Source organism: Esox lucius, chromosome 14 (assembly GCF_011004845.1).
Source record: "Esox lucius isolate fEsoLuc1 chromosome 14, fEsoLuc1.pri, whole genome shotgun sequence".
Taxonomy (NCBI): Eukaryota; Metazoa; Chordata; class Actinopteri; order Esociformes; family Esocidae; genus Esox; species Esox lucius.
Window position 1 is genome coordinate 8,671,258 of NC_047582.1, and position 19,037 is coordinate 8,690,294.

A 19,037-nucleotide genomic window follows, 5' to 3' on the forward strand; every position below is an offset into this window, starting at 1 on the left:
AGTCTCCTGATCCATGTTTGTTTTCAGGCTGCCTCGAGTTCCTTTGTCTAGAGCCCAATGTGATCTGGCCTCTGTCTGCTAACTACCACGTTTACCTGCCTCACCTAACAGAACTTCTCAGCTTTGACCCGACCCGACTCCTCACGTCTGAGACCGCTGAGCCAGGCTTCCCAAAACAAGTTCTTTCAGGAAATGAGCCGGCCAGCCGGCCCATGGGACACGTGGAGACACAGACCGACGCCCGCGGGACACGCGGGGGCACATGGAGAGATCCCTTTGAGACGCACGGAGAGGGGGCACCAGGCAGGTTGCTGTTGACAGCCTCCACAGGCCTCCAGCAGTGCTCCGGGCTGTTCCTGTCTGCCACCTGAGTGCAGAGGAGCCACTCCGGAACTGGCCCTGACAGTCTCTCTGCTGGATGGAGGGGAAACAGACTAGCAACCCCATGCCTAGCTGTTTCTGAGGCTTGTGAGCCTCAAATAACTCCTTTACCGGATACCTGAGAGAGGAAACGCATACCAACATCATGGCAGGCAGTGTGTGTGTGTGTGTCTAATGCGAACATACGGATATTATACATTAGACCTCCCATAATGGAGTCCCCGAAGACGAGGAATAACATGTAAGAACTGACACCAGCTAGGTCCACACTCTAGGCACAGGCCACACATCGCTCTTATGTACATCCCCAGACCAGAGACAGCAGGAAGCCCAACATGCAAGAGACACAGCAGGACCAAGTCAACCATAATAATTTGTTTTACAGAGGCTCCTACAAGGCCAACATTGTGATAGACGTCGCTAGGTACGATGCATCCGTTCCTCCCCTCCGGAGAGCTTCAGATCCGAGAGCCGACGGGAGGGTCAAGGGAGACCTGGCAAAGTACAGGAGAGGGAGAAGGTAGAGAGAGGGAGACCTGGCAAAGTACAGGAGAGGGAGAAGGTAGAGAGAGGGAGACCTGGCAAAGTACAGGAGAGGGAGAAGGTAGAGAGAGGGAGACCTGGCAAAGTACAGGAGAGGGAGAAGGTAGAGAGAGGGAGACCTGGCAAAGTACAGGAGCGGGAGAAGGTAGAGAGAGGGAGACCTGGCAAAGTACAGGAGAGGGAGAAGGTAGAGAGAGGGAGACCTGGCAAAGTACAGGAGCGGGAGAAGGTAGAGAGAGGGAGACCTGGCAAAGTACAGGAGAGGGAGAAGGTAGAGAGAGGGAGACCTGGCAAAGTACAGGAGCGGGAGAAGGTAGAGAGAGGGAGACCTGGCAAAGTACAGGAGAGGGAGAAGGTAGAGAGAGGGAGACCTGGCAAAGTACAGGAGAGGGAGAAGTTAGAGAGAGGGAGACCTGGCAAAGTACAGGAGAGGGAGAAGGTAGAGAGAGGGAGAGAGCAAAATGAAAGTGCCGTATGTCAGTTCAGAGAAGCAGATGTGTGAGAAACAAAAGAAGCCATTGTTTAAAGGGGTGCTTCCCGGCCATGTTCCTGGGCTGGGCCGGAGCTTACCTGCGTTATCTACCGGCGTTACCTGTGCTCTGCGACGGGGCCCACAGAGAGCTGTTGTTCTGATTATCTCAACATCAGATACCTGGTGTGGACCTGGCCGCCGCCCTCAGCGTCAACCTCAGTCTTGTTAAAAGGCAACGGTACGAGCAGGATTGTTGGCACGGGGAGCAGACTTCCTCTCCAGCCCCCACAACCCCCCCCCCCCCCGGCTGCTACGGGCAGCCGGCCAGCAGAGACCGCCGCTCACACCCGGGATGTCTGGGCCCAACTTGGCCTCGGTGGCCTGACCTTATCAGTGTTTGGGGCCTTGTTCGGGGTCAGAATGGCCAGGCGGTCCCACTTGGTCGGGACGTTTGCAGTATACTCGAATGTGGCACAAAGCACGGCATTACTTACCACTGGAGGTCTTTCCTGTCTATGTGGTCTGTGTATTGTTGATAACTTTCATTCACGGTTTGTAGTGTTTGTAAAAGTAAAACAAGATAACTCCCCTTGGTTTCATATTACTGTAATGTTAATATATGGGAATAAATGTAGGAGGCGAGTTATGATGAGGGGAGCAACGTTAAGGTTTGGAATTCGGCTTTGTGAGGGGTATGCAGCCAGCCATAGTTTAGAAACCGACCGAGTCGAAATCAAATTGGAGGCAGTTTAAGCGCCAGTTTCCCCGTCTCAAGCACTTAATCGAGTTCATTTGGTCCACGGCCGCAATAAGGATCAGTAACTTGTTACCCAGAGAGATATGGCCTTTTCTCTGCAGGAGTTTTATGGGGCTGTGTTGTACCCACTCAACCACAACATCCCTTCTTGTGGTGCCAGAACCCTGGCCTGCCTGGAAGGCCGCGCAAACACTCCTCCTAACAAGGCGCCACTCGATTTATTAGAGCAAAGCTCGTTTTAACGTACATGTTCAAACCCTCAAACTCTATGGAAGCGCTGCCTATGATCATTGTGTTTTATGCTCATTTTACGGTGGCTCAGTGTTCTCTCTCTCAAACACACACGTGCACACACACACACACACCCACACATTCCAAATGCTAATTAGCCTATATTGTGAAAAGCTTAGAAGTAGGTACCTTGGAACAATAAGTGTTTGTTTGTCAAGACCCAGACCAGTAGACTGCTGTTGATGCCGGTGTGAGTTCTGGATACATAAATGATAGTTTATTTCATTAGACCACTTGGCAAAAGCTCGTAGACTTGGATCTCTTCAGTCAGTCCGATTTGCTGTGGCGACATTGGGATTAGGAGCTCATTTGGCATAACGGACTTAGAACTCTCCCACTCTCTCCACAGCGACGAGCTTCGTCAAGAGGCCCGCCAGTTGAAGAAGGACCTTCTAGCCATCAAAAAGAGGAGAGAAGACATTGCAAATCCTCCACAGAAAGAGGAGGAAGACAGGGGTATGTCACTTCCTGTTTCACATACATACAATAGGTGTAGATAGCCCTTTATGACAGGTATTATACGTCCATGACATACTATTTAAAACGTATGTTCACTGCTCAAAGAAATGAAGGGAACACTGAAATCACACATCGGGTGAACGAAATATATTAAAGGTCAAAATCTTTACTGTACATTGTGTAATTTGTTGAGAACAAATTGATGTAACAATGGGAAAATGGAAACCAAAATCACCAACCAATTGAGGGCTGGATTCAAACTCACACTGAAAATCAAAGTAAACAATTGAACTTACAGGCTGTTCCAACTTGAGTGAATTTCATCACGGCAACTCATAATGTGACTCAGTAGTGTGTATGGCCCCCACGTGCCTGTATGCACTACTGACAACGCCTGGGCATGCTCCTGATGAGATGGCGGATTGTGTTCTGGGGGATTTCTCAGACCTGGATCAGGGCATCAGTGAGCTCCGGGACAGTCTGTGGTGCAACTTGGCGGTGTCGGATACATAACATCCAGTGATTCTCAATTGGATTCAGGTCTGGGGAATGTGAGGGCCAGTCAATGGCATCAATGTCTTCGTCATCAATGAACTGCCTACACACTCTGTCCACATGAGGCTGGGCATTGTCATTGACCAGTAGGAACCCAGGGCCTACTCCACCAGTGTAGGGTCTGACAATGTGTCTGAAGATTTCATCCTGGTACCTAACAGCAGTCAGAGTACCGTTTGCTAGCACATAGAGGGCTGTGCAACCCTCCAAGGATATGCCTCCCCAGACCATAGTTCAACCAACAGATTGCCATGTTGCCTTAGTCTGGCTGATACCACTTCTGCAAGTCACAGGTGTGTATGAATGTGGGTCATGTCAGCCAGGCTAGAGATGGTTACCCACTTGGTTAAAAACTGAAAGCCCTAAGCATAAGCGGGTTACCAGAGTTGCCCACAGTGATATGGCGACAGAATGATTGGTGTTTCTCTATTATCACACAGTCATGTATTACAAATGGCTTCCCATCTATTGAATGTTTTATTGGTACACCCACCATGATGAAGCAAATTGGTACGATTTGAAAAACCACACTAGCACTAGAACAACTGTAGTGGTTGTGGGGGTCCCAATAAAGTGCATTTGTGAGTGTTTGATGTTGAGATGTTTTCATCATCTCCTGGATACTGTTTATTAATCCTGGACACTTACGGTTCCTCTATTCTTCACACATGATTAAAAAAAAAAATATGAAGGGTATTCATAAATTCTGCTGTCTCTGAATCTGCCTGGTTCCCGCCCTACTTTCTCTAAGGATTAGCCTAGTGTTAGCTCAAGAAAACCTATTGACCTTTGAACAGCTTTGAATGAAGAGGCTGTTCTATGTCACTGTCCTCAGTTGGAATGCCCTGAGGGAGGTAAAGATCTGACCCCTCAGCCAGATCTCTGGGCAGCGGTCAACTTTGAAGAAGCCAAAATGCCAAAGCAGCGTGGATGCAGCTGTGATGGGTTTGACTACAGTCTCTTGAGAAAATTGGTTTAGAGGGTAAACTTGCTAACTTGATGTTTCTGTGTCATCATGACCTCACCGGTCTGCTATTAAGGCAAAGAGACATTGCTTCCAAAATACACGTGCGTAACCACATACTGGAATACGCTGACAACATTCCTCACATTCTTGCGGCAAAGAAAATAGTATTGTTCCAGTTCACCCCAAGTTGTATTTGAAATCCGGACAATTGGCCAAAATCCGGGTTTTTGCGAAGTCGTTTACCCACAAATGTTTTCAAAGCAGCTTGTGATCAGTTAAAGTGTGACAGGACGTTCCTTTGGAATACTTGTATGTTTTTTACAGCTTGTTTTCTCAGCTTGCCAACCACACTATTGATAAATACGCACAAGACTAAAGAGCTCTAGATTCCACTTTGTCTTTATGAGAATGAAATTGCAGAGGATGGAATTCAAGTCCTGCTTGTGCACATGTTGTGATTGGACAGAGTCCTCTCGGCATGTTTCCCTAACAGTGTCCTATTCCCTATGGAGTGCACTACTTTTGACCAGAGCCTACATAGTCAATTCAAAATGTAGTGCACTGTGTTTCGAATAAGGTGCCACTGCTACTTGGCCAAGACAGGTCATGGACCGCTTGGAGGAGGCATGTTCACCGGCATGTACTCTGCAGTCTCTAACAAAATACCAGGAGAAACCAAGGGATCACCAGCAGACCTATTCGGGCCAGTTAGGCTAATGCTAACGGCAGAGAAAAACCTGAAGTATACTCACTTTGTTTGCACCCTAATATTTGGAAGATGTCAAAGACTTCTGTTTTGAAATATCTCGTCTGTTTCCGTTTCACCTCAAACAAGAAATAGAGAATAATTAGAAATTAGATTTGAATCATGCCTGAGGGGAGCCAGTTCTGACAAGCCAACTGATCTGATGTCAGCCAATAACTATCTAATCATTTGGTTTCTGCAGCAGGCCTTGAATGTGGTCCCTCTGGACTTCCTATGTCCACACGGGCTACACACGTCTTTTTGCTTAGTCGCAAAAACAAACACATTCCTCCTCAAATCACTTAGAACGGCAGCAGCCACTTCCCACCCTCCTGGCATGTTGCGTCTTATTCAAGGGACAAAGCCAATTGTCTCCTCAGAACTGACCCAGCTGAGAGCTAAAAGAGACATTTGTACCTTTTTGAGTTATTATTTTCGACAGACATCTCTTCAATTTTCAAGACTTTATAATTATAGCATGTTTCTCCAGTCTGGTTTTCTCTGTCTTGGCATAAGGGTCGGTTCTGAGAGCCAAGAATAAGAGAGACACGCTAAAAACACTGTCCATTTTTTCATACCCACCCTCAATGATGTGGCAACATTCTTTCTACAATTTTTCTTCTATTTATACAGGTTATGCCTGTGTGCACAGGGTGTTTTATTTCAATGGCGCCTTGTCAGTCAAATTGTTGATGTGGAAGAACATTTTTAACAAAGACTGATCTTTGAAACGTCAATTGATTCATGATTATATGCTGCAGTTAGGTTTCTTTTTTTCTCCAAAATACAGTTCACAGGTTTCTGACAAAGGAAGTTCAGTTCGACATTTATGAATCGCCTGGCTTCATTCAAGAATTTCTGATATTTAGGTGTAATGGGATTCAATTTGGCGGTTGAGTCAAGGATTGTGTTCAGTGTTGTCATTTCTTTCCACCTTTCGAAGAATGAATTCAAATGTTTCAATCTTATATCTGGATAGGATTTTCACATTTATTTGTCAAAGATATTAAGCCAAATTACAGGGCTTGCTTTTTTGGGGGTCCTAAGCAAGCGTTACCCACCTCACAGCAAATTGTTTTTGTAGCTCTACTCTTGACAGCGGATATAAATCAATACATTTTAAAGTTGAGTTCCTGAAGTTTTACGTTGTGTAATAGGGCAAATAGAAAATATTGCAGTTCCGAAGCAACCTTTCTGCAATGGGAAAATGGTGTGGACAGAAAGTAAAAAATTCTAGAACTCATGTTATGCAATTCTAGTAATTTAGTCATTGGGCAGTAAGATTTTTTTTTTTACAGATCGATTTTTCTAGTTTTGCAAAGGTAATGTGACATTTCTAAGTTTCTTTTAAAATAAAAATCCTGTAGTTGTGCTATGTTATTAAAATAAAATCCATGTTGCCATGGCTTGTGCTATGTTAATATGACATCTGAGTGAGAATGACTAAGAAAAGCAATGGGGGACCTGAAGGTTAGGGCCCCTGAGGTAGTGCCCGGTCGATATTCGACCCTGATTCCTACAAGTTTAGACAGCTGGCTAGAATAACTACCAATCTAAAAATTGTTAGCTGACATGGCTAATTGAGCAACTCTCAGTGATTGACATAACAAGAGAAACTGCTGTTGCACAACCGCATTTCAAAATTGCACCTGGTGTATACCACTATTCTTACTCTCCATTGAAAGACGAGACCCAGAATAAAGGAATGAAGGTTCAGCAGTGATGTCGTTGGTTTTTCCCTGACCATATATATACTGCAAACTCTCTCTGGCAACTAGCCTGTACTCTTTGGGAGAAGATCGGAAACTCAGATCTACAGATCACTCAGCTTACAGCTGGAATCTGCATCATTAATTGTTGTGACTGCGATGACAGTGAAGGATAGAAATAAGAAGGCAGCTTCACAACAGATTTTTAACTCCTACTGATTAGTCCGTTGATTGATGAGAAACAGGGTTTGTTTTGATGCAGCGTTGACCACTCTAGGCCTTCAAAAGCAATGCTCATCCAACGCGTCTCAAACAAGCATTGATTGGCGAACGAGGAAAAGAGAGAAAAGAGTAAAGCCTCCTCGCCAAACAAGAAGGCGTCTGTTGTCCACAACAACCCTCCCCCCGTTGCTACAACATCAGACCTGTGATTTGTAGCTCTCTCTGGCCCAGGTGACAGCTAGGGGAGGAATGCAGTTAGAATGGCCATCAAACTAAAAGATAGTGGTTAGTGACAACAGCTGGATAGGACTGAGTTTTACCCGTGTTGTGCCCCCAGGGCGTCATCATTCAGCGTCCTGCAAGTCCCGGGCTGCTGCGAGGGGGCAGACCATGAGGGAAGATTGAGAAAGATGGAAAGGGATCACTTCTTGCTCTCGTAAATCAGAAGTGGAGATTTGCACCTCGAGCAGCAAAGCAGACTTCCATGTTGACTCAAGGGATGAGGACTGGAGCGCAAGGAGTGTGAGAGAGCGGCCCCAGATCCACACTTGCCCAGTGAGGGGGATTCAGATGATTGCTCAGAATTTTGAGCATTCGAGGCCTAAATGCCTTGTGAAACAAGAGTAATTGCCTGGTTTCCTGGACTTAAACGATGGCAATCCAACCCCGGAAGAACTTATGGGACTTTAGCTTGTGATGACCCTTCTAAAAAAAACAACTATCTCCTGTCTATTCTAACACTGTTGGGGTAGTTATACTGTAAAAGCACATTGGTGGGCCCCTGTTAAGGTGGGAGGCTTGCCCCAGAATTACGATAGCAGTCATATCTTTGTTCACTCTGTTCGTAGCTATGCACTCGGATTTGTTAAATAAGTAAACAGCATAAAGTTAAGATTCTCTTTGTTTTACACCAAGTGAAGATAACTCCGGTCCTGGACTGCTGAAACATCTCTGTTTTTTGTTATCCCAGGTCAAAATCAGTGCCTGATTAGGAGAGGATAAAAAACAGATGTGATCTGGCCTTCCAGGACCGGAGTTGAATAGCCGGTTTACGCAGTAGACATCGTTTCATTGCTGTCGTTAATACAAATGTGCCTTGTCGCAGTGTGCTAACCCCTGGGAACCCAGTAACCCAGTTGGATTGAATCAGGCCCTTTATCTTATCTGCAATCCAGATAACCTTACTTGGCGTGCTGCAGAAGAGTCTTCGCTGTGTTAGCCAAGTAACGTGTAAGAACCGATTTTACTCTGGGGTTGTAGAGGAACTGTTCACTGGTTTCTAAGATAATTTTGATGAAAGAACGTTGTCTAAGTCAGTGTTTATCATTACTTTCCAGAAATAATCGACTTTATAGTGCTGTGGTGTCATAATTCATTACATCTCATACCAATAGTCTTATATTCAGTCTTATATCCAACTTGGTACTGCAGATTCAGTGTTTGCATACATTTATTTTTAAGAGCCATATTTCTATTACTGAAACAGTTTAGGCCAACTTAATGTTAATTCAACATTCATAACATTTATATTTCAGAAATACCGAAGAGCAAAACATCTCCTAAGAGAGATTACAAATGTCAGTTTGTGCCTTTTCAATAGAGGAAGTGTTTAAAATGTTTGCCACAAATAAATTACAAAATTGCACATTTAAATGTTTGTGTATTTAAAGTAGAGACGAGCATAGACCTTATGTTTGGAACAGACTGTGCTATGAATTCAGTCAAGTAAAGCGTTTGAGAAAATAAACTCCGCTCCGTGGTGCTCTGGTTAAAAGTAGGGGACTAAAAAGGGAATATGGTGCCATTTCAGACACAGCCGTGCTTCACATGCTTTAGGTTGACTTCACGCTGAGTTCAGCCTAGATGTCAGATGTCTAACCTCTTATATATGTCAAAGTCTGGCTTCACAGCACTTGACAATTGTTTAACTAATAAACAAGCAGCATTTTGTTTCTGAATCGTTTTTTGGGTAACAGGCTGCTGGCCATACATATGTGGTGGCACAGTCAAGGCATCTTGATCCAAAGGTGAGCTCGTTATAAGCAGGGGCCCGCTATCGTACACCCTATTTTCTCACAGTGATGCCGTGCCAAACACGCCTGCCTCTCTGAGACAGTGGCCCAGTGTTCCTTCTAGCCACCAGCGCTCGTAGTGCAATGCAGCAGCTCTCAATAAATGAAAGGACCAGACGCAGGATATCAGTATGCAACGCGTTACGTCGTTTGTTTTGCCCCCCCCTCCCCTCAAGACTTCCTGTCCTGACCGGGCTACCCACTAGTCAGAGTTACCATGACTCCTGTAGCCAGGTGACGGAGGCTGCCTGCCTGTCTGTCTGTGACATCAGAGGGGTGTTGTGGAAATAACTGTGCCTCTGGAACAGTAGGCTCTGCGCTCACAGTCTGCCCCCTCTGTGACATCACTGCCTTTGGCGTCTGATCCTGGAGATTAAAACATTAACGCCTTTTCTATTCACCGCGAGTCAACATACAATTAGCTTTTCCTGCGTAGCCTCTCCGCCCTCCCTTTCCCCTCTCCTCCCTCTCTTTCCTCTCTCTCCTCCCTTCCTTTCCGCCTACTCCTCCCTTCCTATCGCTCCCTCTTGTCATGAGTTTCTTATCACAGTTCAGTCCCATTGACACGTAAATGACAACATGGAAATGTATTTTGGATACTGACTCCATTCACACTGCCCTTACTCCACAGTTTGCCTGTATGGGGGCCCATTACTCAGATAAAGGGAAGCCAGCCTGACTTGTGCTTGCCTTGCAGTTCACCCCTGCAGTCAGTCGCATAACAAGTCAGCAAAGCTTTCAAATGATTTCCTGTGGAAACGATTTCCACAAATATTGTGGAAGCAAAGACATAAACCATTGAAGGAACAAACATGTTAGAACAACGTGGCGTCTGTCCCACAAGGGTCCAACTTGTGTTGTCGGGCTAGAAGGTGGAGTTGTCGTCTTCTCATTATTAAGCCATTCCAGCTTATTGACAAACCGCAAACGCAGGAAGATGTCGCAAAATATAGATTTGCTTTTTTTAATACTTTTTATTTGAACAGGTGGGATGACATTTACGGCAATGAGCGGGGAGCAATTAGGTTTAACTGCCAGACTCGACCTTTTAACAGGCACAGATTCTGAAAGATATGTTAATTCTCTGTTGTGGAAAAGTTTTGGAATTAAATACCGTACAAAATCTGCATTGATTTGGTGCAGTACTTTCAGGTCTGACACTTTGAAAGGGAAATAGCATGTCTGAATAACAACAATTAGATTAGCTAGGTAAACATCCATGTTAAAACTACAAAAAGGCTAAGTCTTCTAACATCAACATCTTAGACATTTTATATAGTCTCTATAGATCTGTAGTTTTTATAGCCCTGCTGTCTAGTCCTGTAGTTTCTATAGCCCCTGTATTGTCCATAGACCTGTTTTCTCTGTAGTCCTGTAGTCTCTAGACCTGTAGTAACTGCAGCCCCTGTATTGACCATAGATCTGTATTCTCTATAGACCTATGGTCACTGTAATTCTGCATTCTCTATAGAACTGTAGCAGCTGTAGTGTCTATATCCCCATGTAGTCCCCACAGCTCCTGAACCCTCTTTAGACCTGTAGCCCATGTCTTCTCTGTAGACGTGTAGTGTCTATATCCCCATGTAGTCCCCACAGCTCCTGTACCCTCTTTAGACCTGTAGCCCATGTCTTCTCTGAAGACGTGTAGTGTCTACACTCACCTAAAGGATTATTAGGAACACCATACTAATACTGTGTTAGACCCCCTTTCTCCTTCAGAACTGCCTTAATTCTACCTGGCATTGATTCAACAAGGTGCTGAAAGCATTCTTTAGAAATGTTGGCCCATATTGATAGGATAGCATCTTGCAGTTGATGGAGATTTGTGGGATGCACATCCAGGGCATGAAGCTCCCGTTCCACCACATCCCAAAGATGCTCTATTGGGTTGAGATCTGGTGACTGTGGGGGCCGTTTTATTACAGTGAACTCATTGTCATGTTCAAGAAACCAATTTGAAATGATTCAAGCTTTGTGACATGGTGCATTATCCTGCTGGAAGTAGCCATCAGAGGATGGGTACATGGTGGTCATAAAGGGATGGACATGGTCAGAAACAATGCTCAGGTAGGCCGGGGCATTTAAACGATGCCCAATTGGCACTAAGGGGCCTAAAGTATGCCAAGAACACATCCCCCACACCATTGCACCACCACCACCAGCCTGCACAGTGGTAACAAGGCATGATGGATCCATGTTCTCATTCTGTTTACGCCAAATTCTGACTCTACCATCTGAATGTCTCAACAGAAATCGAGACTCATCAGACCAGGCAACATTCTTCCAGTCTTCAACTGTCCAATTTTGGTGAACTTGTGCAAATTGTAGCCTCTTTTTCCTATTTGTAGTGGAGATGAGTGGTACCCGGTGGGGTCTTCTGCTGTTGTAGCCCATCCGCTTCAAGGTTGTGAGTGTTGTGGCTTCACAAATGCTTTGCTGCATACCTCGGTTGTAACGAGTGGTTATTTGAGTCAGAGTTGCTCTTCTATCAGCTTGAATCAGTCGGCCCATTCTCCTCTGACCTCTAGCATCAACAAGGCATTTTCGCCCACAAGACTGCCGCATACTGGATGTTTTTCCCTTTTCACACCATTCTTTGTAAACCCTAGAAATGGTTGTGCGTGAAAATCCCAGTAACTGAGCAGATTGTGAAATACTCAGACCGGCTCGTCTGGCACCAACAACCATGCCACGCTCAAAATTGCTTAAATCACCTTTCTTTCCCATTCTGACATTCAGTTTGGAGTTCAGGAGATTGTCTTGACCAGGACCACACCCCTAAATGCATTGAAGCAATTGCCTTGTGATTGGTTTATTAGATAATTGCATTAATGAGAAATTTAACAGGTGTTCCTAATAATCCTTTAGGTGAGTGTATATCCCCATGTAGTCCCCACAGCTCCTGTACCCTCTTTAGACCTGTAGCCCATGTCCTCTCTGAAGACGTGTAGTGTCTATATCCCCATGTAGTCCCCACAGCTCCTGTACCCTCTTTAGACCTGTAGCCCATGTCTTCTCTGAAGACGTGTAGTGTCTATATCCCCATGTAGTCCCCACAGCTCCTGTACCCTCTTTAGACCTGTAGCCCATGTCTTCTCTGAAGACGTGTAGTGTCTATATCCCCATGTAGTCCCCACAGCTCCTGTACCCTCTTTAGACCTGTAGCCCATGTCTTCTCTGTAGACGTGTAGTTTCTATAGACCTGTTTTTCTTCACCTTACGGCTGCCTTTGACACCATTGATCATTCCCTTTTGGAGAGATTCTAAACCCATATTAGTATAGTCTGTATGCGTGTTTTAGGTCCTGTCTATCAGAAAGATATTACTATATAAAATGGCGCTTGATGATGTCACCCAGAAATACAATGTGAATTTTCACAGCTATGCAGGAAACATCTGTGCATTTCAATTAAAAATGGCGAAGCCCCAAAATTGCCTACCCTGGAACCTTTGTTTCATTCATAAGGAACAGGAAGACAAGCCCTAGAACCACAGTGTGATCACTTCAGTACTGGCCCCTCTAATTTGGCTGCGTGTAAAGATTAGGAGTGATTTTAAAGTTTTACTCTCAACCAACCAAGCATGACATGAATTAACTATTATTCAACTCCGACTTTGTCCTGCCATACATACAGTACCAGTCAAGCGTTTGGACACACTTACCATGTACCTGGGGGATGAGTCTGAGGACTGGGGTCTGTCTGAATTCTGTGCTCAGGAATCCTTTTAGATCTAAGGAATGCTCCCACTAATTTTGACAATTCCAGATGTCACTGCCCACAACCCACCTGGTTGTCCCTGTCCTTTTCCACCTGGTTGTCCCTGTCCACCTGGTTGTCCCTGTCCTTTTCCACCTGGTTGTCCCTGTCCACCTGGTTGTCCCTGTCCACCTGGTTGTCCAGCAGCAGATTGTGCCTAAAGACTCTGGACACAGACCACCTTTTTTTATTGACCCACCGGTCATCTGATCATGCAAAAACATTGATGTGACTCAAAATGTGATCTTATAACCTTCACCCGACAGCCAGAACAGGACTGGCCACCCCAGAGTCTGGCTCCTCTCCAGGTTTCTTCCTAGGTTCCGACCTTTCTAGGGAGTTTTTCTTATCATTTGTACATGATCGTCTCATCTAATGGTTTAATCTGTTCTCTTCCGCTTCATGTCTTTCACTCTAAGTTAATGGTCTGTGTGTTATTGTATGTGAATGTTTTTTATATATTTTATATCTCAGGTGTGGGAAACGTGCCGCATAGATTCCTATCAGCCTTCATTCTCTTTCTCCTCATGTCATCCCTTTTCTCTCTTTTTCCCCCTTCTTCCTATTGCTAATTTTCTCTCACATGCATTTTCTCGCTCTCACTATTTCTCTTTTCTGTCTCCACCCTGTCTTTTCATATCCCGTGAGAGTACTCTCTCCTGGCAGCCCGTCCAGTCAAAAGGCCTATACCTTTCCCTGTCATCAGCTGATACCTTGAAAGAGCAGTGCTAAACCTGCATCACTAATACGCTCTGTCCTGCAGTTCATTAGACTGCCTTGATAAGTCAACTGACACTGTTTATGTATGTTAGGATATTCATCTCTTTAAGGGCACTACGGTCTGGCTCTTTGATGTGTCGTATCCTGTATCCTCTCTTGGCAAAACAGCGCGGTCTTCCTCAGTGTGCAGATACTGAATATAAGTAGGAAGTAGCCCCACCGCTGTGCCTTTGGAAGTATTGTTCTGCTTGAGTAAGACAAGGTTATATCCACTTATTTGAGCCACTTGGTTTTCTCATTGAAACCCTCCCTGCCCAGAGGTGTACTTCCCCTCAGCAGTCTCCATCCAGTCTCAAGGCCGACGTTGAAGAATTCGGCCCCGCTTTTCCCCTTTCGTTTTCATTGGGAACTTTCACAGTATTGTTGGATGTGGCTGATTCTGGCACAGAGCGGAGCACTCTGATGGCAGAGGGAGAGGGGTTTCCTTGTTAAACTGGTCGCCCATCATTTATCTTGCTGGATCTGTTTGCCCTGCGGCAGACGCTCTTCTGAATCAAATCAGATCCATTTACTTTGTCTCCGATCCAATGGGTCTCGATCGGTGTCCGAAATGGCACCCTTGTCTGGTCATGGGTAGTACACTACAAAGGGAATAGGCCCTGGATCTAGAGTAGTGTACTATGTAGGGAATAGTGTTCTATTTGTGACCAAAAATCTGTCTCCAAGCTGATCTCATGACATGCCAGGGCTTGAGATATAGATAGAATTTTTTTTTATATATCTGTTTAATCAGTACTGTGAACACTAGTGAGTTTTTTCAGTTTTCGCTGTGAAATGTCTCCCAGTTATCTAGTTTTACCTGTCAGTTTGCTGTGAAATCACTAACTGTATTGAGATCCTGTAGAATATGGGATCTCAGACTGGCAGCGTGTCTGCAAAACTAGTTAGCAGACTATTCTATCTGGGAGTCCATGGCTGAGTGTCAAATAGTTAACCCTAAATGCTGTCAACAACTAACTGACTTTTTACTAACTAAAGCCTTACTGGGTCCCTTCAGAAGAGAAGAAGCCAGGCAGTGAGGCGGTGGCGGAGTACCTGGAGGGCAAGAAGAAGTATGAAGACCTGAGGAAACAGAAACAGAAGAAGGGCTCCACCAGGGAGGCCCAGGTAACAGGTGTCTTTGAACCATGACCTGAGCCACTGTGCCCGGTGTCATGCACTCTTTACACTCCATCACTCAGCTCAGTAGAAGCTCTGGTCTTACTGTAGAGTACTGAGAGCACACGTCTTCCAATCAAGTACAGATACAGGACAGGCACTTTTCTTAGGACGGGATTGGGTTGAAAGTTTGAGAGACTTTGAGAAGCCTTAGATCTTAAGATTTATGTTGGTCGTGACCCAGACTTTCTGATTACCTTAAGCCTAATTACCCTTTCAGACGCTGGCGCTACTGGACCGCTTCAAGTCCAAGCTGTCCTCAGCTATCACTGAGACTTTGGAGGCCCCCGAGGAGGACCCAGAGGAGCTGGCGGAGGACGACGACAAAGGATGGTATGTTCAAATATGGGGTAAAATGTTGCAATACTATGCAGATTATCCAGTCTATGAATGCCCTCAATTCTCAAACCAATGGGATCTCCCCCATTACTTATCACGAAAACATTGGCAAATTTGCTTGGTGCTCTTGGTCAAATTAATATCTGAAATCAAGCTACCTACGCAGCGCCAACTAACTATTTCCCCAGACGTCCACATTTCAATACAGTCATATATTCTGAAGGGCTTTGCACATCTGGAAAAGCACTGCATAAAACCAGTCACTTATTATCATTAATTACTTCGCCCAGTGCTGCCGTATTGGGGAGCAGATGTAGTGCTTCCCTCCCGACCTGCCTCCTGACAGTCCAGACTCGGAGACAGGAGCCGGGCCACAACAATACTACCGCACTGCAGCTGAATCCCAACGGCCCCCCGATTCCCATTTAGTGCCCTACTTTTAACCAGGGCAATCTGGTTGGATGTAGTGGGCCGAGCAGGGAGCCGTGCTGTCGTTTGGAACCCGGCATACCCCTGCCAGTTGGGGTGGGTCAGACAGAGCGGTCCGTCCGGGCCTGTCCTGTAACATTATCTGTTATGTCTGTTAATGGCCAGTCATAACACAGGCTCGACGAGCTGCTCCTTAATGACTCGACACACCGCTCAACTTTATACAGCCAGTCAACACTCCGCCCGCTCCAGACTAGATAGATGGAGCTAATATGCTATGGCCGGGGTGCCAGCCCGAAGGCTTGAGTTTCATTACTCTCAGAGAAGCCAGACAGGTGAACAGATCGCTCTAACGGGGGCATGTTTATTTTTTCCCCCCGATTGTAGGCTGGTCTTTTAGTGCGTGCGTGTGTGTGTGTGTTAAGCCGCATTGTAGGGACCATTCCCTTCCCTCAGCGCGGCGCTGCACCAAGCGTGGATGACAAAGGAGTGTCTGGAATCGTGCCCCGTCAGCAGCCTGGCTGAGCTCTGCCTCACAGTCACTACTCAGAGCAGCAGGCAAATATTAGGCCTAGCGGCTCTCATTACGGCCCACACAGCATTAAATGGCAAGGTTACATATGGCCGCTGCTCCGCCAACCAAAAAACCTAAACCCCGGGACGTTTGCCTGGGCCGAAAGAGTTTGTCATCTGTTATGTGCGTTTTTAACACCACATCGGGTCGCCACTTTGTGAGGAACACGCAGGCATCAAGAAAACACACGTAGATTGTAAGTATAGGAAGCATTGTGAGGTTTCTGTGAGGTTTCTGTGAGGTTTCTGTGAGGTTGCGGGCTGAAGCTATAGAATGTGATGAACTCCACAGCCAGGAGGACCCGTGCTGTTTAGAACTGTGGTCTCTTGGCCTGCTCCTCTCCTTCTGTCACTTAGATTAGATGCATATGGAATTACATTTTTTCTTCCCCCAGCCGGGTCACGTTTATGGCCTATTTTGGCTCAATTTGATGAACTCCTCAAACGGATCGTGTTTTGACGTTTCTCCTCCCCACCGCTGATGTGTTTTCAACGCCTTGCTGTGTCCGGAGCTGAACAGAGCATCCCACCACACTATGACTCACAAAGAGAGAAATGAGAGGGAGAAATAGTGAAGAGAGAGCATGAAATAGAGAGACCGAGATGTGTGTTTGTATGAGTGTATATACATCTATGTCTATATAGAGAGAGCACGTGCTGCAGCCTACATAAAACAGGCTAGTTAATCACACTGGAAGTTAAAACACGTCTGTGTGTCTGTGCATGTGTGTGTGGGCAGCTGAAGTCTTGCCAACACTTTTTGTTTTCTCTGGGCAGCAGAGTGCATTTGCGTTCGTGTAGCCAGATCTCTCAGACCAGACAGTGCCACCATCAGGAAATCAGCTTTTACATTGTTCCCCATTCTGTTTGTCACCAACAGGTCTCTGTACTCTTAGCAAATAAATCCCATGTGTGTGCATTTCGAGGAAAGTGTCTGTGTGAGAGATTTTAGAAATAACAACCTGTGGTCGCTATTAGACCACCCCCCCAGCTCAGTCTGGGGGCTTATTTACATTACTACAGAGAATAAATCACTAGATAGATCTTATTTTGCGTAATCATTTCCATATCGTTTCCACCACGCGGGATTGTGGGCGTCGATTGAGGTGAAAAGGAGCGACTTGTGATGCACAGAAACTTGATGTGGCTCCGACACAATAGCCTCCACACTTGCAAACCCCTGGGGGGGCTTAATCAAAAATGTGAAGCATGCTACCTTGGGAAGGTGGCGCCTCGTTCCATCGAGTCAATCTCTTCAAGCTTCCACGTGAAAATAATGAAGCTCCCGGTGTCTTTGATACATCATGGAAAATGAAGCGTTTGGCCCCAGACCGCTGTGCTGTCGGCCCACTAGGTAGGAGACAGAAGGGTGAGAGAGCGTGGGCACCACAGCACAGCAGTCTGTCCCAAACGGTGCCCCCGGGCCCAGTCAGACGTTAAATGTAGGGAACAGTGGACCGCAAGCTTTGGTGTGGACGGACAGCCAGGCGGCGCAGGAGCGAGTCTGTGCCACACAGGGAGTCAGCCCAGGTACAGATGGGGGTTACTACAGGTCAGACTCCTCTAAGTCAAGTCTGGGCCAGGGGGCCGTAAACTATTCCATCTGTGTCTGCGTCTACAAACCGTACTTTCTACATGGCTCTGTTAACACACACTCACACACACACACACACACACGCGCGCGCACGCACGTGTACGCGTGCTCGCATAGACACAAACACACGCTCTCTTTTCTCACGCCAAGAAGCCAGAAAGCTCCTGTCACCCCCATCCCCCGCCTCTCCGGCTTTCCTCTCCCTTCAAAAAGAAAAAGAGAAGAAAGGATTCGGAGTCCTTCTGAGGCTTCTGGTTAAAGAGAGTTGGTTGATAAGCACATTGGATCTCTAAACCCAGGGCTTTATATATATATATATGCATGCATGCATGCAGTGGATATAAAAAGTCTACAAACCCCTGTTAAAATGCCAGGTTCTTGTGATGTAAAAGAATGAGACAAAGATAAATCATGTCAGAACTTTTTCCACCTTTAATGTGACATATAACATGAACAATTCAATTGAAAAACAAACTGACATCTTTGAGGGGGGAAAATTAAAAACTCACAATAACCTGGTTGCATAAGTGTGCACACCCTTAAACTAATACTTTGTTGAATCTACTTTTGATTTTATTACAGCACTTAGTCTTTTTGGGTAGGAGTCTATTAACATGGCACATCTTGACGTGGCAATATTTGCCCATTCATTTTTGCAAAAGCGCTCCAAATCTGTCAGATTTCGAGGACATCTCCTGTGTGCAGCACTCTTCAGATCACCCCACAGATGTTCAATTGGATTCAGGTCTGGGCTCTTGCTGGGCCATTCCAAAACATTAATCTTCTTCTGGTGAAGCCATTCTTTTGTGGGTTTGGATGTGTGCTTTGGGTCGTTGTCTTACTGAAAAGTGAACTTCCTCTTCAGCTTTCTAACGGACGCCTAAAGGTTTTGTGCCAAAATTGCCTAGTATTTGGAACTGTTCATAATTCCCTCCACCCTGACTAAGGCCCCGGTTCCAGCTGAAGAAAAACAGCCCCAACGCATGATGCTGCCACCACCATGCTTCAGTGTGGGTATGGTGTTCTTTGGGTGATGTGCAGTGTTGTTTTTGCGCCAAACATACCTTTTGGAATTATGGCCAAAAATGTCAACCTTGGTTTCATCAGACCATAACACATTTTCCCACATGCTGTTGGGGGACTTGATGTTTGTTTTTGCAAACTTCAGCCAGGCTTGGATGTTTTTCTTTGTAAGAAAAGGCTTCTGTCTTGCTATCCTACCCGATAGCCCAT

The 19,037-nt window shown here is 45.8% G+C and overlaps 1 protein-coding gene across 1 annotated transcript in view; it reads left to right on the forward strand.

Annotated features, from left to right (window-relative positions):
- cwc27 (CWC27 spliceosome associated cyclophilin) overlaps positions 1-19,037 on the forward strand; it is a 38,700-nt gene that overhangs the window by 11,039 nt on the left and 8,624 nt on the right. Inside the window, exons 11-13 of the mRNA XM_013137028.4 lie at positions 2,794-2,900; positions 14,709-14,818; positions 15,090-15,202. Of these exons, the coding sequence (XP_012992482.1) occupies positions 2,794-2,900; positions 14,709-14,818; positions 15,090-15,202 (330 nt within the window). The remainder of the gene's footprint in view (positions 1-2,793; positions 2,901-14,708; positions 14,819-15,089; positions 15,203-19,037) is intronic.